Source organism: Patagioenas fasciata, chromosome 18 (assembly GCF_037038585.1).
Source record: "Patagioenas fasciata isolate bPatFas1 chromosome 18, bPatFas1.hap1, whole genome shotgun sequence".
Lineage (NCBI taxonomy): Eukaryota > Metazoa > Chordata > Aves > Columbiformes > Columbidae > Patagioenas > Patagioenas fasciata.
This window is the reverse complement of record NC_092537.1, coordinates 2,687,256-2,714,035: the sequence shown is the minus strand read 5'-3', so window position 1 is coordinate 2,714,035 and position 26,780 is coordinate 2,687,256. Positions and strand designations below refer to the sequence as shown.

Here is a 26,780-nt window from a genome sequence, read left to right as displayed (position 1 = left end):
AAAGGAGCTGCGAGGCCGGGTGGGTGATGACAAGGCAGAGGGGACAGCCCGGCCATGGCTGGGACCAAGGGGGGTCCCACCAGCTCCTGCCCACGGGGAACCACAGAACCCCATGTCCAGCCCTGGAGCAGGACAGGGAGTGGGGCAGGAGGCGCCTTGGATCTGGAGGACAGGTTTGGGGGCCAACCCCTAATTAAAACCTGATGTATGAAGTTAAAAAAACCCCCCTCCATTCCGTGTCTGTTTAATATTTAACAGATGGGGGGGGGGGGGGGGGAAGATGTGAACACAACTGCAGATGGGAGTTTTGCTGGTTTGCCAGTTATATTGCAATCAGATATTGTTTAATTAGAACGCAGAGCAAAAACATGCCATCGGATTATTTATTTAAAAAAAAAAAAATGGGGACCCGCCCCATTTTCTCCCTGTGATTAAAACTTTTGGCGAAGTTTTAACGCCTGGGAGTAACCCCCGGCGCTGCAGCGCTCCGGCTGGCCGCGGGAAGCGGCTGCGCAGTGCCCGCGGAAGGGCGCGGAAAGGGGCGCCTGCGCCTTTAAGGCGGCGGCGGCGCGGGGGGCGGTGGAGCGGCGGCTGCCGATCGCTTCCCTTTGATAAGGTCCTGGCAACTCCGTAGCTGCTCCGGGATGGCGAGAGGAAGCGGGCAAAAATTAAAATAAACCCTCCGAAAATTAGAATTATTCTCTTTTCCTCCCGAATACTGAGCCCTCCACGTGCAGGACCTCGACCCTGCGCACGCCGCGCACCGGGGATGCCCGGGGTGGGAGCACCGGGCGGAGCAAGAGGAGCTTCCCCCTTCCCCTTCTTTATTTTATTTTAATTTTTTGGCTTGATTTTTCGTCTTTTCTGTGTGCGCGGGAGGCGCGGGGCCGCGCTACCGCCCTTGCAGGACCGCTCCGCCGGCCCCCGCTTTGATGCGCGCAGCGCTGGCGGGGAGAGCCCGGGGGGGGCGGGGAGGGGCGGGGGGAGCGAGGGGGAGGAGGCGGGGGAGGGACCAGCGCTTTTGTATTTAAAATAAATAAAATAAATAACCAGGGGAGGGAGAGGAGGGAGGCGCGGATCGCAGTGGGCTCCTTCCCTCGCAGCCCCCCCTCCCTCGCCCCCCCCTCTTCCCGATGCTCTCCGATGCGGTTGCACCGCCGGGGAGGAGAGGAGGAGGAGGAGGAGGAGGAGGAAGGACAGCGAGGGGCGCGGGGGGAGCGGGGCCAGCCTGCGCGCTGCCGGCGGCGGGGAGCGGCGGGGCCGCGGGTGCGCAGCGAGCTCCGGCTCCGCGGTGAGTGGCAACTTCGGGGGCAGCGGCCGCGCTCCCGCCGCCTCATTTTCTTATTTTATTTTATATATATATTTTTTAAAATACGGATTTTTCTTTTTTTTTTTTTTTTTTTTAATTTTTTTTCGGGTGTGCGCGCCTCGCTGTGCCCGCGCTGCGCGGGCGCGGTGCCTCCGCGGGCGCGGCCGGGATCGGCTGTTGCACAGAGCTCGAAGGATCCAAGTCGCTTCGGACTTTTCTATCCCCCCCCTTCCCTCCCTCCCCTTCCTACCCCCTCAGCTGCAGCTCCGACCTCTCCCAGCCCGTCGCCATTTCTGGAGCAGGTTTTTATTATTATTATTTTATTATTGATACTATGGTTATTTTGCACGCCGATCCAGCGCCGGGAAGCCCGGCCCGCGGGGGTCGGCGCCGCACGGGGGCTGCCCCTCCCCACCCCCCCGTGCTCCTTTCTATGGATTTTCCTCTTTCCGGAGCGGTTTGATGGCTCCGGGGGGGGCGGCGGGGGGCCCGGGGTGCCCCGTTGCGCCCAGGTACGACCGTCGCGCCTTAGCCCCCCCCTTGGGTTATATATACATTTTTTTGGGGGGGGGGGGAGTTTTCTCCAGCACCTGGTTTCCTCAGAGGAGCGCCCCAAAAAGCCCTTCTCCCGCATTTCGGGGGTGGGGGGGACCCGGGAGCGGCCCCCCCCGGCAGCGCGGTGCTGCTGGGGCGCGCAACGTGCGCGCTGGAGGAAGGTGAGGGGAGAGCGGAGGGTCCGGGGGAGGCGGGGAAGTGCCAAAATGGAAACCAGATGCCGGGGCAGGGACGCCCTGTGCTGCCGGGAGGCGTCGGGGGGGGGCCGCGCTGCCCACCCCTCCGTCCCCCCCTCCCCGTCCCGGCCCCGCTAAAAGTGCGCGGGGAGTTGAGCGGAGCGGAGCTGATGGTCGCGATCGGGCTGGCGATAGAGCCGCGCTCCCTCTGCCCTGCCTCTCTCTCCTTTTTTTTTGAACGTGAAGAGTTGAAAAGCCTGTTTACTTTTTGTCTTTGATGTTGGGAGGATCTGGTTTTGATTAGATCAATACTCCTTTTTTCCTCCCCCCCCTCCCCCTTTTTTTTTTTCTCCTTTGCAGAGAGGAGGCTCAGAGGATCCCCTGCTGACTCCAGGCAGAGGCGCAGGCAGCAACTGGAGGAACTGGGAGCCCCTCTCCCCATCAGGCTCCGGAGCCATGAGCAGCGCCGTGGTCCTCACCCACCTCCCAGACCCCAGCAGCAGCTTCAGGGAAGACGCCCCAAGACCCCCTGTCCCGGGAGAGGAAGGAGAAGCACCATGTCCGACGCTCGGCAGCTCCTTTCTCCCCAAAAGCCAAAGCTTCAAGGCCATGCCGGTGCCTCCTGCCCCGCGGAGGAATGAGAACGGGCTCGGGGAGCCGGAAGGCAGCGCATCTCCAGACTCCCCCCTGGCCAGATGGACCAAATCTTTGCATTCCTTGTTGGGAGATCAAGATGGTGCCTATCTTTTTCGGACCTTCTTGGAAAGGGAAAAATGTGTGGATACCTTAGACTTCTGGTTTGCCTGCAATGGCTTCAGGCAGATGGACCTTAAGGATACCAAAACTTTAAGAGTAGCCAAAGCTATATACAAAAGGTACATCGAGAACAACAGCATCGTCTCCAAACAGCTCAAGCCTGCTACCAAGACCTACATAAGGGATAGCATCAAGAAGCAGCAGATAGATTCTATCATGTTTGATCAGGCACAGACTGAGATTCAGACTGTGATGGAGGAAAATGCTTACCAGATGTTTTTAACTTCTGATATATACCTCGAATATGTAAGGAGTGGAGGAGAGAATCCTGCTTACATGAACAGCAATGGACTGGGGAGCTTAAAAGTTGTCTGTGGCTATCTCCCGACCTTGAATGAAGAAGAGGAATGGAGCTGTGCAGACTTTAAAAACAAAATCTTGCCTTCTGTAGTTGGACTATCCAGCAAGACGTTGAGGGTTACAGCGAATGTCAGAGCCACGGAAACGATGGAGAATGGATACAGGTAAGGGACCCCCTGGATATTGTGCTTTGTTTTAACTTCGAGGACTTTGGAGAGTGCTTTTCGGGAGGCCGCTGGGGGGGGTGTGCTGGGCTGGGAGCACGGCTGCTTCCCCGCACCTCCAGACACTGGAATTTGGGGGGTGTTGTCTGCATTTGGGGATTTTTCCCCCCCCCCCTGTACTGAGGAAAACAAGATACTGTGCTCTTGAGCCCTATTGGCTCTTTCAGTTCTCTTATAGATCAAAAACTTCATAGCAACTATGTCCTCCGGACATAAGTTAATTATTGGTTCAACTTTCAAACCTATTAAGAGCAGTAGTAGAGTGGATCACAGAGGCGCATGAATAATGTAACCTACTAGTTCCCCAACTCCACATTCAACCCGTGTTTAACTACGTTGGTTATGTGGGAAGCAATTGTGCGGTCATGGAGGAGGAAATGTATGCACTTACTGCATTGAACTCTGCAACTTGCACAAAATCTGCTTTAATTTTGACCGTGCATGTGTGATCTACAGCCTCTCCCATCGTGTTGGGTGTTGGTATCATGTCAAAGCCATTCCGGGTGGCTTTGAGCCAGTGTATACAGGGGGGTACTTAAAATTGGGTATTTAAGGTGATAGAGACATCCCAGGTGTAATCATAGATCTTTGGTGTTCTCTGTAGATCTTTGGTGCTCTCTGGTTTGCCGTGTGCTCGAAGTTAAACTCATTAGAACGTGGTTGTGTCTAATGGCAGCTGATGAGGATGTGGGGAGCGTTGTGTGGTGGCGGGGTCTTCTCCTGCCCTTGTTTTGGGGTGCATCTGCGTCGAACCCTTCTCTTTTATTGGAAATGTTGGTGTGAGGGTGAAGAAAGTAAGAGCTGTCTCGAAGTGAGGGGGGGATGGGAAAGAGAGACTCTGATGAGCAAATGATGAGTTGTATAATCCTCTGAAAATGTATTCTTTCCTCTCCCCACCCTTGCCATAAATGTGGATTGTTCAATTAGGGCTGAGAGGAGAGGGCTCTGCTGGCAGATGTGCGCTCTCCTCCGCTGGCCCGGGAGGTCGGGGTTTGGGATGGTGAGTGTTTGACATCTCGTTTACAGGAATTTTGAGAGTGTGTCTGTGATTCATGGACATCAAAGGGCGTCGGGCTTCTCCTGGGGAGGCTTTGCTGGAGCGCGTCCTCCTCCCCAGCCCTGCCGAGAGCTTCCAGCCATGCCGGGCTCCCAGCGGGGAGGGTCCTCGGGCCCCCAGGGTGCTGTGGAGCCAGAGGCCTCTTTGGTGGCCTCCTGGAGGGGTGATGGAGGGGCTGGGTGCGGGCACTGGGATGCGCTTGTCCCCGGCGTGGCCTCTGGGCCTTTCCTGCCGGGGGGCTGTGGGGGGCACTGGCTGGCAGCTGGTCTGTGGAGCACTCGGGTGTTGGGATCCTCATCTCGTGCCTCAGTGTTATGGTCTGAGCATCTGCTGTTCTCCAGAACCTGGTTTGAACTGCTGCCCTTCGCTTGCTTTCCAGGAGGGGGATGTTTGATGCTTTTATCTCTCAGCCTTTGTTGGTGTTCAGTGCTGGAAGGGCTTGGCTGTAATGTTCTACCAGAGCTGCAGGCCCTGCTAAAAACCCACATGTGCCTTGTCCAGGAGAGCTCTCGCAGAACGGTGGCTGCTTGCCTGATTAGTGCTGGGCTTTTTTCCTTTTCTTTTCTTTTTTCCTTTTCTTTTTTTGTCCAGGGATTAATGCAGCTTGCTCCTCACATGTCAGATCTACCCTCCTAGGACATTAGGTGGTGCATTTTGCTTTGATCACCTTCTGTTGAATTTCCAGGAGCTTTTGCTCTCCATGGGGCCAAGAGATCTCAATGCAAAGAGAGGGAGGTCAAGCTGAGCTGCTTCTCAGTTCCCCCCTGAGCTATCCATTTGTGAAGCCACTTGTGCGTGCATGTGCTGGAAGCTGATGAGCATATGGATGGGTTATCTCTCATCACTCAGCATTTAGGATTGCGTTTAGGATTGGAACTGAAGCTTGCACAAAGTCTTTCCTGGTGAGTGGCCAAACCACACCTCCCTCCTCCTGTGTGTGATGGAATTAAAGAATTTCTGCTCAGTGTGTGATGGTTTTGAAGCGCTGTGCAGGCTCCTGCCATTTGCTTCGGTGGGTTTCAATGTGATTATACCAGTGAGAGCCGGGAGCACTGGGCTGAGCACACCTGATACTGGGAGCAGAGCAATCTTGGGCCAGCCTGGTATTTGGATGGGAGACCACCTGGAAATCCCAGGGCACGGAGTCGTGGCCAAAACCACATCAAACAGGAGACCACAGAAACCGTGCGAGTTGACAGCCTTTGGCCCCAGCATCAGTGACGGACAGGAGCAGGAGAAGTCCGGTGGAAACACGGTGTTTGCGCCTGGCTGCAGGACAGGCAGACGCACGCAAGCTGCCGCTTGTATATTTGGAGCCCTAACACGGGGAATGTTTTAACCATAGAACCTCCCTCTCGTCCTTCAGAGCGGCTCCCCTCCCCTCGAGGTCGTGCTGTGGTTAAAACCGGCCTCCCCACGCCGCTCTGGACCTGGCCCCACGCTCCAGGAATTCCAGCTATTATTTATACGCGCTGCTAAATTTATCACGCGTGAGTTTGCGCTGCGCAGAGGGCGCTTCTCCCTTTGCTGTGCCGCCAGCGGGTGTGGGTTTTGTTGGGTCCAAGGTGGACTCACCTGTCTCTTGTGCCATCGATGGCGCTGCCCGGCGGCCTCTGCCCTTTGAACACCGGTGGCCAAGTTATTGGAACCAAATTTGGCTCCAATTATCAAAGTAAATGATGCCATTGTAAAGCTGTGCTCAAAGCAGTGTTCTACAGTTAGAGCATGGAAGCTGTGATTAACATACTTTTGTTAAAATATACCTTTTTTTAGTATTTTTTCTTCCCAGGTTTGTGCATGCGTTATTTTTCCCCCTTTTATCCTTAAACCCATGATTGCCCAGTGATGTTTGTCCCAAGAAAATACTTAATGAGATTCAGTTTTGCCTCAAAATGCTCCTTGTAGATTTTCCTCTCTCTCTGTGTAAATCTGTGGTTTGAACTGCCAGAGTGCTTTTATTTCTAAGAAGCAGAGTTTGACAATAAAGAACCCAAACCAACCCACACTCTGAAATTGCACCCTCATAACAGGATACAACCAAGACCCCCTGAAATTTTCATGGCATTATAATAACTCTGATATGCCCGTTGCCCAACATAGCACGTAGAGAGTTACATGCTGTGTGTCATCGCATCAAGATAAGAATAGGCTGAGAAACATCAGGCATTCTCCTTGAAGCTCCAGAGCAACTGCTACCTGACAGCTGAAAACACTTTGCATATTGAGTTTGGAGCTGGGGTGTGTGTTTGTGTGCACAGCATCCGCGGCTGGAGACCACTGCTTTCCACTGGAATTTAAAACCCTCCCAGGCAACTCCATGCATCTGGGTGCAATTACTGTAGTAAGGTGGTCAAATAAAACAAAAAAATTAAACATAGCAAAACAGCCCCCACTGGTTTTCTTAAAGGATGTGGGACAATGTGTTGGTGGTGGAGTGTGGGGGGTTACTTTAGAAATATGTAAACTTTGGGGATTTTTGTTGTTGTCTGTGAGGTGTTGCTAAGTGGATCAGTGCTGCATTGGATTACTGATGGGAAAAGGAGTTAGTTCTGGCCACTTTCTCTAATTGTGTCTTTCCAAACGCTGTGTTTGGACACACCTCCTCTCCCTGTGCTGTATTCATACAGACCTGCTGCCTCCGCCCCAGCCTCTCCAGCAATCACATCTGCTGGAGGAACACAGCAAAACAGCCGGTCTGGGTCCAACCAGGGGTGACACAGACGCCTCCCAGCAAGGTGCTGGTCCTGTGCCGGGGAGCATCCTGCATCCCTGAGCCTCAGAGAGCATGCTGAGCCGCAGGGAGCATCCTGCATCCCTGGACCCCATGGAGCATCCTGCATCCCTGAGCCTCATAGTCCTTGGATGTCCTCTCAAGACCTGAGATGGTGTCAGATCGAATAGTTCTAAGAGCTGTGTCCCTTACACAGCTGACCTAAAAGCCCACCAAGGACATAGGAAGGGTTGCTTGGACTGCGCATCCCCCTGAATCTGAGTAGAAGTCTGCATGGTTTTTAGAGGAACTCTTCTTGTAGTAGTAGGATAACTTAGCTGTCACCCACATGTGGAATTAATTTATCTTTGAAGATTTAACTTCTTTCCTGTGGCATTCCTTACTATCTCTTTTTTTTTTCTTCTTCCCATATATATATTTTTTAACATCTTGATCTCCCCATCAGAAATGCCTTGGCCTCCTTTGGAAAGGAATGCAGCCCCGGCTGGGCTGAATACCTGCCTGCAGCCAGCCCCGCGCCTCTCATACCAGAGAGGCCCATCTTCCCTGCCATGCTTCCCCCTCCTCTTTGTTTTTTTCTTTTTCCTTTTTATTATTATTATTATTATTTTAAACTTAAGCCTTTGTGGAGGCTCCTGTTTTCGGTGCAGGAATGCGCGGGGGCGCGGGTGCCTGGTTGGGAGGGGTGGGAGTGGGGCGGTGGGAGGATGTTGCTGCTCACTTAAACCCAGCTGGTCCCCTTCGACCCCCCGTGGGGGCAGGGAGGTGAAAAGCCCATTAAAAAAAACCTGCCGAGCCTGCTGGCACATTCCTTAGGCCCCCAGTCCTGGGTAAGTGGCCCTAATTATTAAAATCAGCAATCCTTATCAGATGACAAGGCCTTTTGCTTTGATATACAAAGGCAGAAGCTTAACAACCCCATCCTTCCCTGGAAGAGGAACAAAATGGGCACCTTGACATAGGGCTTTCAAATGTCCCTGCATAATCCCCTTATCGCCTGCCCAAGATATGTATATTGATCCTGGCTGGGAAGTTGGAGTAATGGGAGGTAGTGGGGAGGGGGACGCCTGAGTCCCTTCCCCCACAGGTTCCCCTGTCCTGTATGGTGACCCCACCACGGTGACCCTGCCATAGTGAGCCCACCACACTCCATCACAGCCCGTGTCACTGCCCGTGAATTTCTCGTGCGACCACTCTTGGGTACTCAACTCGAACATCCAGGCTGGGCTTTGGGTTTGCTTCTCCAAGCGAAGCCAGTGGTGTTGGTATCGCTAACCCACGTTCATACAACCTGCTGCTCCTGTCCTCGCATCCTCCTCTTCCCTACCCAGCTCTGCACAAAACCACAAGTTGAACAAGGAGCAGGTTCTCCTAAAAACTGGGCCTTTTTATTGCATGTTTTTATACTGTCAGGAAGGTGACACCCATCCTTGGGAGGCCAAGCCCAAGACAGCAGATTTCATCCCTGTCCGTGCCTCCTCTGACGTGGGGTGGTCCTGCTCCAGCAGTCCCAGGCAGTTCTCTTGTTTCAGGCAGTGCAGATACCGTAACCTGTATTCCCAGAGGGGCCCTAACTCCTGTCCTCAGAGCAGACTTCAGCATTTATTAGCTGGTGCCTCAGTGGCTTTCAGCAGAACTTGGGCTATGAACTTCTTCATCTTTTGCCTGCTGGCCTCAGCAGTGCAGCGTCAAGCTTTAAGGACCAACTTTTTGAAGGTATCCAAGGATGTAGGGGTGTTTCCTACAGTCTTTTAAGGTGTGCTTCCAATGCTAAAAGCAACATCTTTAAAGTTGGACTTTGGTTGTGTTTGGACACAGTGTGTCCTGGTTGCTGCCAATGGATGGATGGTTGCTTCTAAAGAGGTTGAGCAGCCAATGTGCATGGTTCCCTTAAGGAGAGCGCTACCACAAAACTTGAGTGCTTTTCTCTAGCCCAAGACTGGTAACTGGATTCCTGTTTTGCTTGTCTGTAGGTCCTTCAAGAGGAACGACCCCGTTAACCCATACCATGTGAATTCTGGCTATGTTTTTGCCCCAGCGACCAGCGCGAACGATAGTGAAATATCTAGTGATGCCCTGACGGACGACTCCATGTCAATGACGGACAGCAGCGTGTAAGTACCTGGTGTCGGACGGGTCCTTTTGGGGTGCGCTGTCTGTGAATCGGCTGTGCCGATGCACATGGGGCTTACGGGAGTGATGGGTCCGGGGTCATCAGCCAGTGTCTGCTCGCCGGTGATTTGGGGCCACTGAAACGGAGGTTTGTGCCCAAACCGAGAGGTGTAGCAGGGCATGGTCACCTCGGTCTTTGTGTTGCCGGTGGTATCGGATGGGGTAAAACGATGAATCCTGTTGCCGTTCTGCAGCTGAGCAAACGTGTTTTCCCCTATGCTAATGGTGCCGCCTGACTAACCCAAGGAGCGAATCTCCCTGAGCCTTTGTCTTAAGGCCAGGCTTCCTTAACTGGTTATCAGTCATCAAAGAGGAGGAGATTACTTCCTGTAGGAAGTACTTTCTGTAATTAAAGTTTGTCATTAATGTCAGAATGCACATTAATAGGGCCAGTGACCTGAGGGGGCAAATAGCTGCTCATCTGGTGTTGCTGGGATAGTCTTCAAAGAGCCCTTTGAATGGAGCTGCGTGGAGCAGGTCTGGGTGTTTCAGGAGCACAGGGATGAGATGATGCTGTGGCTGAGCCCAGGAACTGCAGGATCTGCCTTTTCCTCCTGCCTCTGCTGAGAAGTGTGCAACTGGGACAACTCCTTTGACCATTCCTCCTGGGTTTGCTTTCCCCAGCAGGAGAGAAATGGTGCTTTTGTGCCTGTAGAGGAGGCAGCAAGACTCACTTAGTGCTCTTAAGGACCGTTTTCTTCAGTTGGGCAGCAGGCAGATGTTGCTGTTTGTGTTTCATGATCTTCATTTAAGTGCAAGTGCTGTAGGAAAGCCCACCTGCAAGCAGTGTGCTGCACTCCTGCTCTACTTCTCATAAGCCAAACTTCTCCAGTGTCTTTGTCAGACGAGTGCAGTGATTACTGTGTCCTCCTTGGAGAGGTTTGCATGCTGCGTTTTTAAAGTCAGTGTGCACAATGATGCACAATGGAAAACAGGATTTACCAAAAATCCTTGATGAGTAAACAAAAAGCTCTATTTTTTTTTTTTTTAATGCACATGTGTGTTTTGAACTGATATTATGGAAAAAAATAGTTTGTTGTCCCACCAGATTCCCTTATTGAACAATATTGGCATTAAATAAAAGAGCTGAATCATAGGGTGACTTCTTTATTTCTTCTTACTGGCTCTGGTTGTATGTGATCATGTGTCAACAGAGCATTCATTGGGTTAGTCATTTCTGGACCAGTGTAGGGTCACTTGGGATTCACAGGGCTAGGATTATACCCTCTCTTCACAGCAATGCCAATTGTAGGCCTTATACAGATGAGAGCACTGAGTGAGAAATAAAGTGCATGGTGGATGAAAGGCTTAACTGAATCGCTTTCAGCCCATTGTTAGTCCAGGGGAGCTTAGCGGGGATGAGAGGGCAGCAGCCTGCTTTGAAATTTGCTTGAACAAGTGAATAGGAGCTCCCCATAAAGCCGCGCGTGAAAGGAGCCTGCCTGTTTTTTCCTGCCGTAACAATGGCCCGAGCAGGCTGTGAGAGTTTGGGGAAGCTTGGCTGATTAAACTGCCCGCAGCTCCAGGTTGGGGGGCGGCGGGGAGGGCTGGGGGGGGGAGGACGGAGGAATATTTCCAACTGCAGAGCCGGTCCCCTGGGCATCCCCGCGGCCACGCTCCATCTGCGGGGCCGGGAGCGGGCGGGCACACCGAGCCTTTTTGGAAATGGGAGGGAGAAATTGGCGCTTTGGAAGGCTGGGCTTAAAGTTAAGACTGATGTAAAACTTCCTCTGCAGAGGCGAAGGGCCGCTGCCAAGATTGCAGTGGAGCGTTAGGGGCTCACAGCCGCTCCTGGCAGCTGGTGCTGCGGGTTGCGGTGGTGCTGGGGGTGCTGGGGGCACAAACCCGCTGTGCTCCCACAGCCCCAGCCCGCGAGGTTTTGTTTTACCCCCCTTCGACAGAGCACCCGGGTTTATTCTGTTTCGTCAGGGCGAATGCAAATTAGTTCTTTTGGCTTATGTTGGTATCAACTGAAGAGGAAAAACTTGTTCTGGAAAAGTCCGTCAGACATAGAGCAAAGTGAGGGTTTTTATTAAAAATCTGTATCTGAACTGTACTGGAATTGGGAGAGATCTCCCCAAAATGCACAATCTGCCCTTTTTTTTTAGTATTATAGACACCAGCGATCAGTCTGTCCATATATATTTTGTAATAGCCACAAAGCATCATGCAAATTTATATTTCAATTTCTTGATTGGGTGGGGGGGAGAGGAAAGGGGATTTTTTTTTTTTTATTTGCTTATATCTTATTTATGGATTTACTTTGGACACTGGGGAATGCTGCTGAGCAAACTTCAAATATTACCTTATCTTACAAACCAGGCTTTTGATGTTGGCAAGATCAGAGGCTTGTTTCAGAGCCGTTGCCAAATGAAGATGGGAGTGAATGCATATGCGCATGAGTCTGATATTTCAAAGCAGCAGTAAAACTACATTCAGGTTAGGTCAGGCACATCTGAGTCAAAAGGCTAAGATAATTGGCTCAGCTTAAATGGCAACTGACTGGGTAGAAGACTTCAAACTAGTGTTTCCCCCAGAAACAGATTGGCTTAGCCCCAGCCTGGTTAGCTGAAATGTTTATAATTAAACTCTACTATTTAGTACCTAAACTCTGTAGCTCTTCAGCCCGCAGCTTTTAGTAGCCAGGAAAGTGAGTGCAAATGTCGGCTGCTGGAGCAGGAGGAGCACCTGGAGAGCTGGGACTAACCTTGTCCTGCCCTGAAACCTCTGCCCAAGCTCAGCCTTTTCATTTCAAGGACATTTTCTCCTGGTTGGAGGGGTCTCTTTCAGTATCAGGGTTCCCCCTGCCCCTCAGATCTCTTGCTGTGCTGAGCCTGGCTTCAGCTCCATCCATCTGTCCCTCCAGCAGCTGGGGATCACCCGTTGGTCACCCGTCAGCCCTGGCATTGTCCCTTTTCCCCCTGTTCTATATGGGTTTAGTCAGCTCTCATCAAAGTGCCTGTAAAGTCCCTCCCCTTTCCCCAGGCTGACTTCCCCAAGACAGCCTTCCCATCCTAGCGAAATATTTATATATATATATATTTTTTAAAATTCTATATGTTGTTGCAAGTTGTAAAGCTGCTCTGACAAGGCAGGGCTGTGGGCGCAGGGGGTTTGGTGCGAGGCTCTCTGGTGCAACCGGAGGAGTTCTAGGGGAAGGAGCAGCCTTTGTACCGACCTGAATGAGGGTAAATCTCGAATAACGTGAGGAGCCACCCTGCCTGTGAATGGCACGAGGCCCTGCTCCTGCTTCATCACCTGTCCCGGGACTGTCCCTTTGGGCAGGATGGTCCCCCCGGAGCTGGGAGCATGGGGACCCCCATGAGATGTCCTCCCAGCTCAGTGCCCCCAGCAGAAAGGTTGGGGACAGCATTTTGTGCTCAGAGACCTGGAGAGAGGTGGGGAGCTTGGGAGGGCTGTGGGGCTCCCTGTTGTCCCTTGGTTGTGTCCTCAGGTGCCTCATGTTGAACCCACAGACCTTCAGCTGCTTCCCTGCTCTTCCCCATCTGGCCTCTTGTGCTGCCATCGGCAGAGGACACCTCCTCTTTAATTGAATTTGTTAACAGGATTAGTCCCCTATGTGTGTATATGTGGAACGTGCTCACGCTGGCATTTTACTTACCTTTAAAATGCCTGCTTTTCTTGTTACTCCCTGTATTGAAGGTCTTCTCTAAGAGACCCTTATGTCAGTAAGCATCCATGAACAGATGTTTCTCCAAAGGTGCAGGTGATTTGGTTTTCACCTTAGATTTGCTTTTCTCCTGTCCTCCCCCAAAGCTGAGACGTGCCGTCTGCCCCAAGCCCTGTTGCCCCATAGGTTTGTGCAGCAGAAATGCATAGTGGCCACCAGTGGCTGCGGTCGGTGGCCATGGCCAGCTGTAGTGGCCATCGTGTGCCAGGACACTTCCCCGGAATGGGCTCCAGAGCCACATCTTGTGCAACAGGGACATTAGGACTTGTAATGTGTATTCATGGAGCAAGTCTGGAAGAGGCTGATATTCATCTTGTGCCATCAAGGACTTTCTCTATGGTCCCAGCGTGCTCTCTTTTATTCTCAAGATTTTTCCAAGTTTTTTTAAGATGAAATTGTTCTGGTCGTTCATTCTGGACTTTGCAGCTTAATCTTGCTTGTGAAAACAGTTTGGTGGCAACGCTTTGGCCAAGGCCTTCACAAAGGCCTGCGATGGCGTGCTTCAAACATTGAGCATGCTTCAAACATTGAGCGTGCAGTGATGGCATCTGGTCACCCTCCTCAAGAAAAGGACCTGTTGTCTCAGGGAAGGTGTTGCATTGCGCCTTGTCTCCGGCTGCATGTCCAGAACATGTCGGTGTGTCTCCATCGCCGCCATGGCCGCAGGAGGTGGCACGTGAGGTCACGGTGCCGTGTTGGCAGCGTGGGGCCACTGCTGTCTGCTCGGCCTCCCTGGGCTGGAGCTATTTTCTCCACTCGGGAGATGAGTCAGGTGTGGGGGCAGGTGGATGAAAGGGATGGGACCGGAGATCAAGGTTCTTCAGTCAGTCTGAGGGAAGAGGTGGAATTAGACATTCAGGATCTCCAGGCATGCTCTTCCGGCTGTCCCCACTGTCTGTAGAAGGCTCTTTAATCTTAACTGAGGTAAATTTTTAGTGTGGCTGGATGAAAACACCCCACGTTGCCCCAAGCAGGCTGTCCGGGGGTTGTTCCCACCGCTGCTCCTCGCTTGGTCTCTCCTCATGGCTTCCTGGCCATGGTCCAACATGGCCGAGGGGAGCAATGTCGTGCCCGGAGGGTACGGTCCGGCCTTGCTCGTGCCTCGCGGTGACGTGCCTGTGCCGGCCGGCCTCGGGGCAGGAGAAATATCTCGGATCTTTAGTAGGGCTGGAGATGAGGAGCAGCTTTTTGGTGGCCATCCATCTTCAGCCTCTTCCTTCTGTCCGCAGTGCCAACACCCCACGGGGTGTTTCACAGCTTGAGGGAAGTTGTGGTCTCAGAGAGCGTAGTTTGGTGGTAAAAAAGTAATGAAAACAAAGGGCAGAAGCAGAAACCCAGCGTTAGAAGGGCCTTTCTGTAAGAATTCTCAAAAGCGAAGCTGATGGGATCTTTGGGCGTCTTCCCGCGCAGAGTTGCCTTCAGCTTGCTCTTCAGCTTTTGCTTAATTACTACACAACCATGTAGATGGTGACAGATGTTTGAGGCTTCTCCTGGCTTCAGGTGACGTCCGGAGGGCTCAGCACCTCTGGGAATGTGTGCCCATGGCATTTCTTGGGTGGTGTCAGAGGTGATGGAGAAGTGTCTTGGTTAGAGCACGGGGAGATCCCCGGCTGATGATGACCTCTGTTTGTGTCCAGAGATGGGATCCCCCCGTACAGAATTGGGAGCAAGAAGCAGCTCCAGCGAGAGATGCATCGGAGCGTCAAGGCCAACGGTCAAGTTTCTCTACCTCATTTTCCGGTAAGTTCAGGAGGGATCTGCAGCATTTGGATTGCCCGTGGGAAATGCTAAGACTGGGAATGGGCACAAGTGGAGGGGAGGAGAGTTGTTTCCATCCCTACGTGATGCCAGAGCAGAGGTGCTGCCTGGATTTGGGCAAGAGCCATGTCCTCTCAGCATCCTTGCAAAAACCGGCTTTTGTACGGTCACATTTTGACCCTTCCCTGAAAGCCAGGTGCTAATTGGGGCTTTTCAGCGGCAACGAATTTGTCCTCCTGGTCTCAATCCAAGCAGAGATGACCCAGTTGGGTCTGGCCACCACCCTGACACCTTTGCCGGTGCCGAGCAGACTGGGGTTTGGCCTCGTGTGTCACCGGCCTTGGGAAGCACATGGGCTGTGAGCTGGTGGGAAGTGGGATCTCGAGAAAGAGACGTTTGCAGCCCATACGTGTCTTGTTTAGAGGGGATCCCATTGCAGCCCATACGTGTCTTGTTTAGAGGGGATCCCACTGCAGCCCATACGTGTCTTGTTTAGAGGGGATCCCACTGCAGCCCATACGTGTCTTGTTTAGAGGGGATCCCATTGCAGCCCATACGTGTCTTGTTTAGAGGGGATCCCATTGCAGCCCATGCGTGTCTTGTTTAGAGGGGATCCCATTGCAGCCCATGCGTGTCTTGTTTAGAGGGGATCCCATTGCAGCCCATGCGTGTCTTGTTTAGAGGGGATCCCATTGCAGCCCATGCGTGTCTTGTTTAGAGGGGATCCCATTGCAGCCCATACATATCTTGTTTAGAGGGGATCCCATTGCAGCCCATGCGTGTCTTGTTTAGAGGGGATCCCATTGCAGCCCATACGTGTCTTGTTTAGAGGGGATCCCATTGCAGCCCATACGTGTCTTGTTTAGAGGGGATCCGATTTGCGGCCTCGCCGTGCTCTCAAGAATTAACTCGCTGACTCGCTAATTCGGTTGACTTGCAGGCTCCCGATTCCTGCAGCGAGTAAACTGTTTACACAGACAAGTATAAACTTATCTTGTCTTGAGATTAATATGCTAAAATTCCTCTTTCTGCTGTCTTAAGCAGCAAGAAATCATAGATGATATTTCTGGTGGAGGAGGGGGGGTGGTTTATGTGTTTTTTCTTCTATTTTTTTTTTTCCCCCTTCCTCCATAAAGAAAGTTCTATAGCCTGAGCTTGTAAATTAGATTATTTTGTCCCAGGGCGTGCAAATCGACTTTCTCTGTAAGGCAGTGCTTTGATCAGGGACTGAATAGAGCCAGCTTGTGTAAGAGTGACAATTTCCAGCAGAGTGGCCTTTTTCTACCCTCACATCATTTCTGGAGCTAAGTGGTTGCCGGAGAGAGGCCCCACCTCATCTGGTGGGTAGTATGTGAAAGAGTTGGCAGTTCAGCTTTCTGCTTTCAGGGGGAAAAAGAGAGAGGGGGCGAGGAGTGGGGCGCATGGGGGTGGCAGGAGGGAGGGCAGAGTCGGGTGGGTGGTTTCTTTTTCCTCTTTATTTTTGTTTTTTTTCCCCTTTTCCTGCCATGTTTGCTTCTTTTGGCAGAAATTCGCGTTTTGCCTTTTTATATTCTGCACTTGATTTGGAGATGTTCCCTTTTTCCCTTGATAGATCTGCTTGAGGCAGCCAAGCTCAGCAGTGTAGCACCGCTAGCCTGCAGCAGCTTTCTTCATTTTCTGTACAAAGAGATGGAGGGGGGGGGAAGAGATCTAGGACACTGTTGAGACAACACTACCTCAAAGGTGCCCAGTGTGTAGCCGGGAAATAAATTACCAGCACTTCTCTGATCTGCAACCGTTTGACTTCTTTTTTTTTTTTTTCTTCTTTCCCTTTTTCTCCCCCATCTTATTTTTTTTAATTTCCAACTCCTTTCTGTTTATACTCACTTTATTCCTTGAGTTAAAGTCTCTCCCTCCCACCTCAGAGGTTTTTCTTTTTTTTTCGGGTAGTGCTTTTTTTTTGATGTTTGACAACAGTCTTTGAAGATTTTCTACTTCAGAGTAGCTACTGATGGGCTGGTTGTACTACAGAGAGAACAAGCGGGGTTCCTCAGAGTGCGACCAACTGCTCCTGCCGAAGGCAAACGCTGGTGGGGAGGATGTCACTCCATGAGGCCACAGCACTAGCTCATAAAAATCCAGAGCAGACCATGCCTAGTTGCGGTCGCCTTTTCATCCAAACATGGAGACACAACAAGCGTAGCGGGGCCGGCGATGCCGCTCCGGCTAAGCACCCCGTGCCGCCCGCTAAACATGCCTTGTACCTTGTGTCCCCGCTCCTTATAGAGGACCCACCGTCTTCCCAAGGAGATGACCCCGGTGGAGCCGGCCGCCTTCGCCGCGGAGCTCATTTCCCGGCTGGAGAAGCTGAAGCAGGAGCAGGAAACCATGGACAGTCTGGAGGAGAGGCTGCAGCAGATCAAGGAGGTGGGAGGATTAACCCTTGCGGGGCTGGGCAGAGCTCGCTGCCCACGCTGCATGTGCTGTCCTTGCTGCCCATGCTGCATGTGCTGTCTTTGTTGCATGTGCTGTCCTTGCTGCCCATGCTGCATGTGCTGCCCGGCTTGGCGAGGGGTGGGAGGGGGCCATATCTTTTGTTCACACTGCAGTTTGTGTGCCCATGGCGGGGACATCCTGCTGCACGCCTCCCCGTCCCCTTGAATTGATTCCTTCTTATCACTTGGCCGGCAGGATGAGGAGAAGGAAGGCTTGGAGCTCCCTGCCAGCCTGCAGAGCAGTCGGGAGATGGCGAACCCCCAGCACCCGCTCTCGCTCCTGCCCTCCGGCAGCTACGAGGAGGATCCCCAGGCCATCCTGGACGAGCATCTCTCCCGCGTGCTGAAGACCCCCGGCTGCCAGTCACCCGGCATGGGCCGGCACAGCCCCCGCGCCCGCTCCCCCGACCGCCTGCCCATGGGCAAGCTGCAGCCCGGCGCGGCCTCGCCGATGGCCTGCGCCTTGGTGGGCAAGGGCTTCATCACCAAGCAGACCACCAAGCACGTCCACCACCACTACATCCACCACCACACCGTGCCCAAGACCAAGGAGCAGATCGAAGCGGAGGCGGCGCAGCGGGTGCAGTGCTGCTGCCCGGCGGGCGGCGACTACTACTGCTACCCCAAGTGCAAGGGCCACCCGAAAAGCACGGACCCCTCTCTTCCTCCCCTGGAGCCCTTCGGGTAAGTCACGACCATCATCTCTCTCCATTGCATGCCCCCAAACCATCACCCTGTCATCCCCTGGACGTGGGGCTGGTCGGGACGGCGCAGGGGGTTAATGGTGGGCTTGTGTCCCCCTCTCACCATCAGCAGGACTGGGACGCTGCCGAAAAGGCCGGGCAGAGGAGCGGAGAGCGTCGCCGTGCCAGCCGGGGACGGGGGGCTGCCCGGCCCCGGTGGGGTGCAGCTCCCGGGGGGCGAGGCGGACCGGGCACAGAACGTCTGGCAGTGGATGCTGGAGAGCGAGAGACAAAATAAGCACAAGCCCCACAGGTAAATATGCAGCTGTCTACAGCAATATCGCTCCCGGTAAATATTTATATATTACATGGGCTGTCTATTTTTACAATCGCTAAAAACAAATGAGACTCTTTGCTCCTCCGGTTTAATATAAAAGCTGTTCCGCAGAACCAGAAAAACCACAAAAATGTCATGTTTTTGGCAATAAACCTCCTTTCATGTTATGACAGACTTTTGAGAGGGAGCGAGCAGAATAGGAGCTGCTGTTAAAGTCATATTTTCCAGCTTTTCTAACCCGACTTCTTCCCCTCCCCAAGCACACAAAGCACAAAGAAGGCCTACAGCTCCGACTTCGCCAAGGGGGCCCCCGGCCGCCACCACCCCTGGGGGAGCGGCAGCCACCCCCGCGGGGTGCAGCCCGCGCACCCCTTCGTGCAGGACCCCGCCATGCCGCCGCTCACCCCCCCCAACACGCTGGCGCAGCTGGAGGAAGCGTGTCGCCGCCTCGCCGAGGTCTCCAAACCCCAGAAGCAACGGTAACGGCGGCGGGAGGGGTGGTCCCGGTCCCATGGGGGGTTTGGGGGGCAACCGGGGAGGTTTGCTGGGTACCGGTTGTGCTTGGGCTGATGGGGGTGAGGAGGTGGGTGATGAAGGTGGTGGACCTGTCCTCCTGGTGTAGGTAGAGGGTTGGCCATGGGGCTGTGTGACACGCAGCTTGGCCGAGCCCCGGGGATGAGCCTCCGTGTTCCAACCCCACCCTACCCCGACACAAATAGTTTGAATCCTCTAGACTATTACTTCCACTCTTTTGATGGCTGTAATTTGCCCGTTTTTCCTCTGGGATGGACTCCAGCTACATACCAAGTGGAGAATTGGACTGGTTATCATTCATTTGGGTATGGAAGGATAAATTAGCCCACAGCATTTTTAATTCTTCCTTTGATTGTTTACAACATGTGAGGGTTGATACAAAGAGCAAACTTAACGACCCACAGGAGACTTCAATTAAGGGGATTGTGTTTCAACCATTTTTTTTAAAGGGTTTTTTCCTCTTTTTATTTCCCCCCCCTTGCCCTCCCGCTCTCCACTTCAGATGTTCAACCTCAAATCAGCAGAGGGATCGAAACCACTCCGCTGCTGTTCAGGGGGGAAACGCCCCTTTCTGCAATGCAATGCTAACGACAGAAGAGTGAGTATTGCACGTGTGGAAAAGGATTGGGAAATATATATATATAAAATAATAATATTTTCATTAAATGTGTGGCGCTTTGAAAAGAGGGGAAATTCTTATATCTGAAATTTCATCTTTCAAACGTTCTTCTTAAAGAAAGAACAAAACATTTTCAAATCTTGTCTCTGGCTCTTTTTAACTTGCATTCCTGTAAAGTGGACAAAGATTGGATTAGTCTAATTACAGGATGGTTCTTTTAACAAGAAATCTGCTACAGAGAGGTCTAAAATGGCCTAAATAATTAAAGTTTTCTTTCTTACCCTCTTCATCTTAAGCAATGAGTAATGTTTGAAGTCCAGACTGAGCCACCTGACTGGAGCCTTTCATTTTTAATTGGTTGACCTTAAGTCCACCAGCTGTCTTTGCTAGCAGCTTTTTTTCTGAAGCCACTCTACAAAGACTTAGAACAAATTAGGAAGACTAAATTACTGCAGACTAACACTTTGTGACCTTTTGACATGCCAAGTGTACATTGCCTCAGAAGCAGTTGTAGATTTGGCTGCATGGCATTCACTAGAGCCTTGCCGTTTTGTTGGGCAATATTATTTTAATTATTCTTTAAGAAGGGTTTCTTAGTGCAAACTTAAGATCCAGTTAGTGTTACCCTCACTGGGGAAAAATCAGATCACCTGTGTGATTCAGGTGAAGAACCTGGCCGTGGTTTTGCTTTGTGAGCTGTTGGTGGTTGCAGGTGGTTTTGTGCACGAAGGAGGAAGCTTGGCAGGTGCTTTGCATGAAGGCAGATGAAACGAGCCTTTTGAAATCAGAGCTGTGCAATCCTTGGGCTTGCTCGGTCGAGGTCAGCCCATGGTGAGCCCTGCGCACGCTCGCCTGGTCCCTGGTCCTGCCCCGATGCCTCAGCAATGATCTGAGCTCCATCCCTCACTTCTCCCACCTATAAAACGGGATGAGGTCTCTGCCACTAAGCGCTGTGCAAACGCTGTGTGAGAAATTCCCCGTGAGCACAGGAATATCTGACTTTTTGGGTCGCACCCAGGGTATTTCTGACCAGTGTTACGTGTGGCAGAAACACTGCTAGACTGAGCGAGGTGAGACGGCTTGTTCTCGAATGGAAAAATAGAGGGGTTTTGTGTGTGTTTTCTGTTTTTCAGTCACAAAGAGCCAAAGAAACTGCCAGTTGTTCACACCTCTCAGTCTGCTGAGTTGGTTGTCACCTATTTTTTTTGCGGAGAAGAAATTCCCTACAGGAGGATGTTAAAGGCCCAGAGCCTGACACTTGGGCACTTTAAAGAACAGCTGAGCAAAAAGGGAAATTACAGGTAAGAATCTGTGATCTGTTTGTTCTTTAATATATTCTAATGAGTCAAAAGAATCAGCGGATACTTTGCAGGTGTTCCCGCAATGACATGTTTATATCGCTTTTTGGAGGCTGTAGATCTTATTCTCTTCCCACTCAAACCAAGAGCAACTTGGGGGTGGAGAAGAGGACCCCGGGGTTCAGCTTGGCTGCAGGGCCACCTCCTGTCCCCATCCCTCCCCTCGTTGCATAAAGATGTAGACTGGGCGGCTTCGTGCTCTAGCCCTTGTCCAAAAACCATCAATACCAGGAGAAGCTGGGATGGCCTTTTGACAAAGGCGGTGGGGTTCGGTTTCCAAGCTGGGCTCAACACTCATCTTGGTGCTGGCCTCTTGCTTTACCTACTCATTTAATTTTTATTTCTATTTTTTTCTCTTTTTTTGCCATGGTGTGGTCAGTGAGTGGTTGGGATGGTGCATCTGAGTGGACGTGTAGCTGAGACACAACGAGCCCTCTTTTCGTTAGGGAAAAACCTCTGCCCTGCAGGGAAGGCTCCACCAGCGATACCCAGTTCTTCCTCAGAACCACCAACGAAAACCCTGCCCGTCTGGTTTCCAGGGCCCAGCTCCCAGTTTAACCAGTTTGCCGCTTTCCCTGCTCTGCTGGTTCCCATGGTAGTAGCTTCACGTTGGCTATTTTGGCTGCACTTTCCCAGCAGATCTGAGCACTAGTGAGATCACCTGTTGGCCGCTTCTCCCGTGGGGTGAACAGGAGAGGGAAGTTCCAGCTTTAAGTGTTGAATTTGCATTGAATTTGGGCCTTCAAAGAGCCAGGAGTCCTGCCCTGTGCTGGCAGCCTTCGATTTGACATCCAAATGGGTCATTTGGGTTTGGTACGATGACTTTGCAGCTGGTGCTCCATCACCGACCTGTCTCTAAGCTTTGGGAAGCTCACCTGTGCAGATCAGGCGTAGGTCACCCGAGGGTGGGTGATGCCAAGCTGGGGTCTGAAATACCACCAATCCTTCCCAAAACCATCTTTGCAGCCCACGCAGCTGCCATCAGATGGCAGCAACCTGCAAGTCCACCCAAGCTGGGCCACCTCCAGGAGGGGTTCCTGGGTTTCTCACACCCTTGTGCCATTTTCCTGCCCCTAAAGGCTCTCCTGGCCCCTTGTGCTCCTCCTCTGGTGGATGCAGCCTCCTTCCCCAGTTGCAGACCAGTTTCCTTGGCCTCACCACTGGTGTGCTGCTGCTCCACTGACTCCATAGTCCCCCTCAAAAGAAAGAGAAAGAAAAAAATCTTATCTTTTAATTTGTTCTCTGTGACATTTTTCGTGTGATGCCCAAGCGCAGGAATAGGCTCCTAGAAACCTCTGTGGCCCGAAAGTCCCTCCAGGTGCAATTATTTGTGCCTTGTCAGACTGTAATTACTTTAGAAAATGTTTTTAAGTGACTGACAAGGATGAAACAATGTTTTGCTTAGATCTCACCCCTTTACACCTGGGTAAAGACAATACAGAAATTTATAAAAGGAACTTGGGTACGTGCCCAGTATTTTATCTTGCACAGACACAAGGTGAAACTAATTACACAAATGTGTGTACCTCCAGGGAATCATTTTGATCTAAGCTTTGACTTTTGGCTGGACTTTGAGGGAAACTGCGGGTGACCTTCAGGGAACAGGGCCGCAGTGCCCGGAGTAGCATGTGTGTTACGGGGAGGCACTAACTAGGCCGCTTTGGTCACATCTGGCATTGATTTCTTTTTAAGGCACATTTAATAAGCATGTCTTTGAAGCCGTTGCCTTTCATTTAATGCACAAAGACATGCAGAAATGCTCCGCTCTCCAAATTCTTTATTGATTGGATCAGTTTGCGAGGCGGGTACCTCGGGCTCCCGCGATGCCAGAGCCGCGCGGCCGTGGGGTGGCCGCCGGGAAATCGCCGCTTTGCCTTCCTTCCCCCCCTCCAAAAAAAAGAGAAGGAATTAAGCAGTGATTTAATACTGATGGCGTTAACAAAAAACAAACATAAACGCACAAAAAAAACTGGGTGGTGTCGGGTAATCTGAAGATGGCAGCGGTTCAAAACAGAGCTGTAAGGCCAGGCCTGCGCGCCTCGATTGGTGCCAGATGTCCCAAAAAATATAAAATAAAATAAAAAAAGAGGAGCGAAGCTTGCCACATAAAATATGTTTCAATGGAAAGCCCGTTTCTGAGCAAATAAGAGCAGAGCGACTTGTTTGAAGATGTTTGGGGAAGGACTTCTTTTTGCTTTGCCTCCTTTTTTCCCCCCCACTTTTCGTTTTCTGTGTGAAATAAGGTTGTAATTATGCAAAAGGTCAGAGAGCGTTTTCTCAAATGAGGATTTTTGCAAACCCAGCCAGGGCTTGGGCTGGTGGAGGAAGTGATTGGGAAGAGCGGCTGTTATCTGGAGAGGAGAAAGGAAAAGGGAAGAGAAAGTTCTTTGTAATCCATTCGAACTTTGCTGGGGTTTTCTGGTTTAATTTCAAGGCTGCCGGCCTGGGGAATTGTGGCCTTGACCTGCAGCATCACTTTGGTGGGAGTTGGGCCACTGACTTAGCGAGTGCAGGGCTTAAATAAGATGTTTCTCCTTGCTGAGCCATTAAAGATACAACGTGTGTCAGTTCGGCTTGGAATAACTTTACAAAAATAAATCCTAACCGTACCTTGACTAAATGGAGTTGGTTTCATCTCTCGGACTAAAAAGCCAGCTTTTATCCCCTTAGCAAAATAATTTTAACGTACCCTAAAAATAAATAGATCTGCAAGCTGTTGTTACTGAGTATGTTAAAAATGTGTAACAGAACGTTCACATGAAAAAAATATCAAATTCTAGGAGCCTGCTGTGGCTCTTTCAGTTTTAATAGTAAAAGTGAGCTTAATCTGATCTCCTTTGCTATCCTAAAAAAAAGGAATAACTGCAAAAGCCTTACCCCTACCAAGCATCTGCCAACCCCAGTTGTCTGGAAACTACGGGGGAGGGTTTTTTGAGGGGTTTTTGTATCTTTTTCTCTGGGAATCCATCCCATGAAGGTTTTTCTGTCCCTGGCGATGGGATGGCAAAGCGCTTTTCCGAGGAGGTGTGCGGCGGCAGACGGACAGGCTCCCTAAATGCTACCCCTCTGAATGGAAGCCCTTCATTTGTGCATATGCAATTAAGCAGCCTTAGAAGGAAGAAAGCTCCAAACGGGATAAAAGGAACCTTTAATCAAGAAGCTGAACGGTCTAATTCAGGATAATAGAGGGGTCCTCGCTGTTTGACACGGGAGGGGTGGGGGTGTTTTTTTGTCCCCGGGAGCGTTGGCTTCGTGATCCGACGACCCGGAGCGGCACATCGCTCCCAACCATCGGGAGTTTCTGTCACTTAAAATGGAGCTGTGAATTAGGGATTTGCTTGTGAGGCTCCCAGGTTGTTGTTTGTTTGTTTTCTTTTCCCAGTTTCAGCTTTTGCGTTGCAGGAAGCCGGGGTGGTTTTCTTTTAATCCATCCTATGCCTAAAAAGCCTCTCCTTTTAATAACAGTTGCTAATTTTAAGCTTCAGCTTTGAAACGAGGAAACACATGAAAGAAGGTGGGGAGTGAGGGGAACCTTAAGAATGCTTTGCTTTCAGATGCTGTTTGTTTAGTTTTTTAATAAGATATTTGACCAGAAATCACCACGCTTTCCCATTTTCTTCACGGCCGAGCATCTCCGCTGCCAATGTGTGTAATGTACTCACTGAGGAGGGTGCACGGCCCCGCTTGCTCCGTCCCATCGCCACCCCGGGGATGCTCTCACATTGCTGGACCTGAGGTTTTCCTGGTCAGGCTGGAGGAGCATCCTGGGATAGAGAGACTGGAAATGCTGTGGTTGAGAGAACTGCCAGAGCATCCTTCGCTTTGCCTTTTGATTGTTAACTGTGTTTTAATTCTCCTTACCACAGATACTACTTCAAAAAAGCGAGCGACGAGTTCGACTGCGGCGCGGTGTTTGAAGAGGTTTGGGAAGACGAAACCATCCTGCCCATGTACGACGGAAGGATTCTCGGGAAAGTGGAAAGGATCGATTGACGGCGTCTGTGTTTCTTAAAAGTTAAGCTAGAAAGGTCCTTGGACACACAACAGTAGTGATGACAAGAAAATAACAAAACCGAAGGAAAGTTTTGAACCAATGAAGAAAAATAGTGAAGTCTATGAAGACTTTGCTGAGTTAGCCTTAGAGGAAAAAAATGGCATTTATTATTCATGAGTTGGGTACTGAGATGATAAAAACCCTGAACTATTTATTAAAAACATGACCACTGTTGGCTATTGGAGATGCAGGCCGTGTTTGAGAGACTTCCATACATAATATATGATTTCCTGGGGATCTGAAATCTATGGACTAAGAGAAACTGTGTATAGCTTACCTTAACATTAATCCTTATTGATATTTATTGAACAGTCTGTTTTCCCTTAAATCCAGTTTTTGGATATGCTGCTTTAACAATGGAGAAGAGATGGGCTGGGAAGGGGGGTGATGGGAGGAAGGATTAGTTTATTTTTTTATATTGTTCCCACTATTGAAAGTCGAGGAGTTTGGCTACGAGCGCATTTGTGGGGTTGTTAGTTGGTTTTTAAGGGGGAGGAGGGAAGGAGTGACATTGGGCCCAGTGTTCCTCCAAGTGAAGAGAAAACTCTTCTAAAGAAATAATAATAATAATTAAAAAAAAAAAAAAAAGCCGAAATAAAAATACTATCCTACCATTCATCTAGAGCCCGGTGCATTTTAATCTATGCTGCTCTAATTTGAAATAAAGGTCTTAAGTGCGTTAGATGCAATAGAACAACAGCAACCTGTTAGTTTGTCCATGGATTTCCGCGGTGTGAGGTGTTTGCTGCTGTCAGGGGAGCTGCAGAAACAGCCGCTGCTGTAGTTACCACACCAAAAGGACACAGTGCAAAAGCCAGGTTAAAAGCAAATTAAAAGATAAAGTACGTATTCCACATAGCTAGCTCGGTTTGTTTAGCCATTCTACTAAACGTTGGCGCAACTCGTGTTTCAAGGACGTGTATCTGCGATGGGGTTTCCAGATGCGCATGGTGATGTGGGATGGGTTTGCTTGGGTTGTGGGGTTAGTTTGGTTTTGGCCTTAACCTTCCCGAGACCCGCGTGGGGGCTCCTCCGAGCTGGGGGTGTGCGTGTGGGGACCTGGCATTTCTACAGTGGGGGTTTGTGTTGATTAAGTTAATCTGTGCATTCTGTTTGCCATTGCTACTTTGTATATAAGTCTGTATATATTGTAGAAAAAAAAAAAAGAATGTATGGTGAAAATATTAATACACTATCTCTAGTGTTGTTTAAATTTAATCAGTACAGTACCTGTGCCTGCATGGAGTTACAAGACCATGCGTCGCCCTATATTCAGGGTTCAAGCTTTCCCTTGTTTGTTTAAGGGGTTTATGTATAAATATATTTTAAGCCTTTTATTACAAGTCCTGTACTCATGACTTTTGCCATGGCATTTTGTTCTACTTATACTGTAAATTATGCATTATAAAGAGTTTCATTTAAAAAAAAAATTACTTGGTACAATAATTATTGTAATTAAGAGATGTAGCCTTTATTAAAATTTTATATTTTTCAAATTAATATTTTCTGACTTTTTTTTTCCCCCCCCCACCCTTAATGGCTAAAAAGGTTGGTTTATTTTCTCATGTGCGCTGGTGGATGGAGGTGGTGGCTGAGCTGTTCCTGCTGGGGAGCCATTGCAACCAAGTAGGCAAGACCCCATCATCATCGTCATCGTGCCCTTGGATGATTAAATCATGTACAGCTCCTTCAGGTACCTCATGGTACCTGCATGGCCAAGCCCATGGCGCTGGTCGAGGAGCAGGGATTTGCTCCGTGTGTGGGATGATGAGGCCAGGTTGGGATGCCCAAAGGGACATGGGGATGCCCAAAGGGACATGGGGATGCCCGAAGGGACGTGGTGGGCCCACTGCTGGAGCTCTGCAAAGCTTCGCCATGAGGTGCTGGAGGGTGGTCACAGCCTTCCCCAGGTGTGAATGAGCTGGGACTGCT

At 50.8% G+C, this 26,780-nt stretch overlaps 2 protein-coding genes across 6 annotated transcripts in view; both read left to right on the top strand.

Moving 5' to 3' along the window:
* Positions 1-12,018, top strand: part of CEP112 (centrosomal protein 112) — a 179,882-nt gene extending 167,864 nt beyond the window's left edge. Inside the window, exon 27 of the mRNA XM_071816767.1 lies at positions 12,007-12,018. Within this exon, the coding sequence (XP_071672868.1) occupies position 12,007 (1 nt within the window). The 3' untranslated portion in view covers positions 12,008-12,018. The remainder of the gene's footprint in view (positions 1-12,006) is intronic.
* AXIN2 (axin 2) lies at positions 1,122-26,348 on the top strand. Of its 5 annotated transcripts, none has more exons than XM_065852343.2 (11): positions 1,122-1,291; positions 2,401-3,320; positions 9,142-9,282; positions 14,669-14,771; positions 17,055-17,195; positions 17,460-17,947; positions 18,080-18,259; positions 18,544-18,762; positions 19,320-19,415; positions 20,570-20,737; positions 24,661-26,348. In XM_065852343.2, exons 2-11 carry the CDS (start codon positions 2,497-2,499, stop codon positions 24,785-24,787), a joined length of 2,487 nt encoding a protein of 828 aa, XP_065708415.1. In that variant the 5' UTR covers positions 1,122-1,291; positions 2,401-2,496; the 3' UTR covers positions 24,788-26,348. The 5 variants fall into 5 exon arrangements, with proteins under 5 accessions (XP_065708415.1, XP_065708416.1, XP_065708414.1 ...); XM_065852344.2 differs by having other exon boundaries at positions 1,123-1,291; positions 18,077-18,259; XM_065852342.2 differs by lacking the exon at positions 1,122-1,291 and adding an exon at positions 1,411-1,611 and having other exon boundaries at positions 18,077-18,259.
* The last annotated feature ends 432 nt before the right edge of the window (positions 26,349-26,780 follow it).

Bases quoted from the DNA above. Each gene is read 5' to 3' on its own strand.
- AXIN2 (XM_065852344.2), top strand. From the start codon at position 2,497: ATGAGCAGCGCCGTGGTCCTCACCCACCTCCCAGACCCCAGCAGCAGC. The intron at 17,196-17,459 runs GTGGGAGGATTA...CTTGGCCGGCAG, and splicing joins GGCTGCAGCAGATCAAGGAG to GATGAGGAGAAGGAAGGCTT. The intron at 17,948-18,076 runs GTAAGTCACGAC...TCTCACCATCAG, and splicing joins CCTCCCCTGGAGCCCTTCGG to CAGGACTGGGACGCTGCCGA.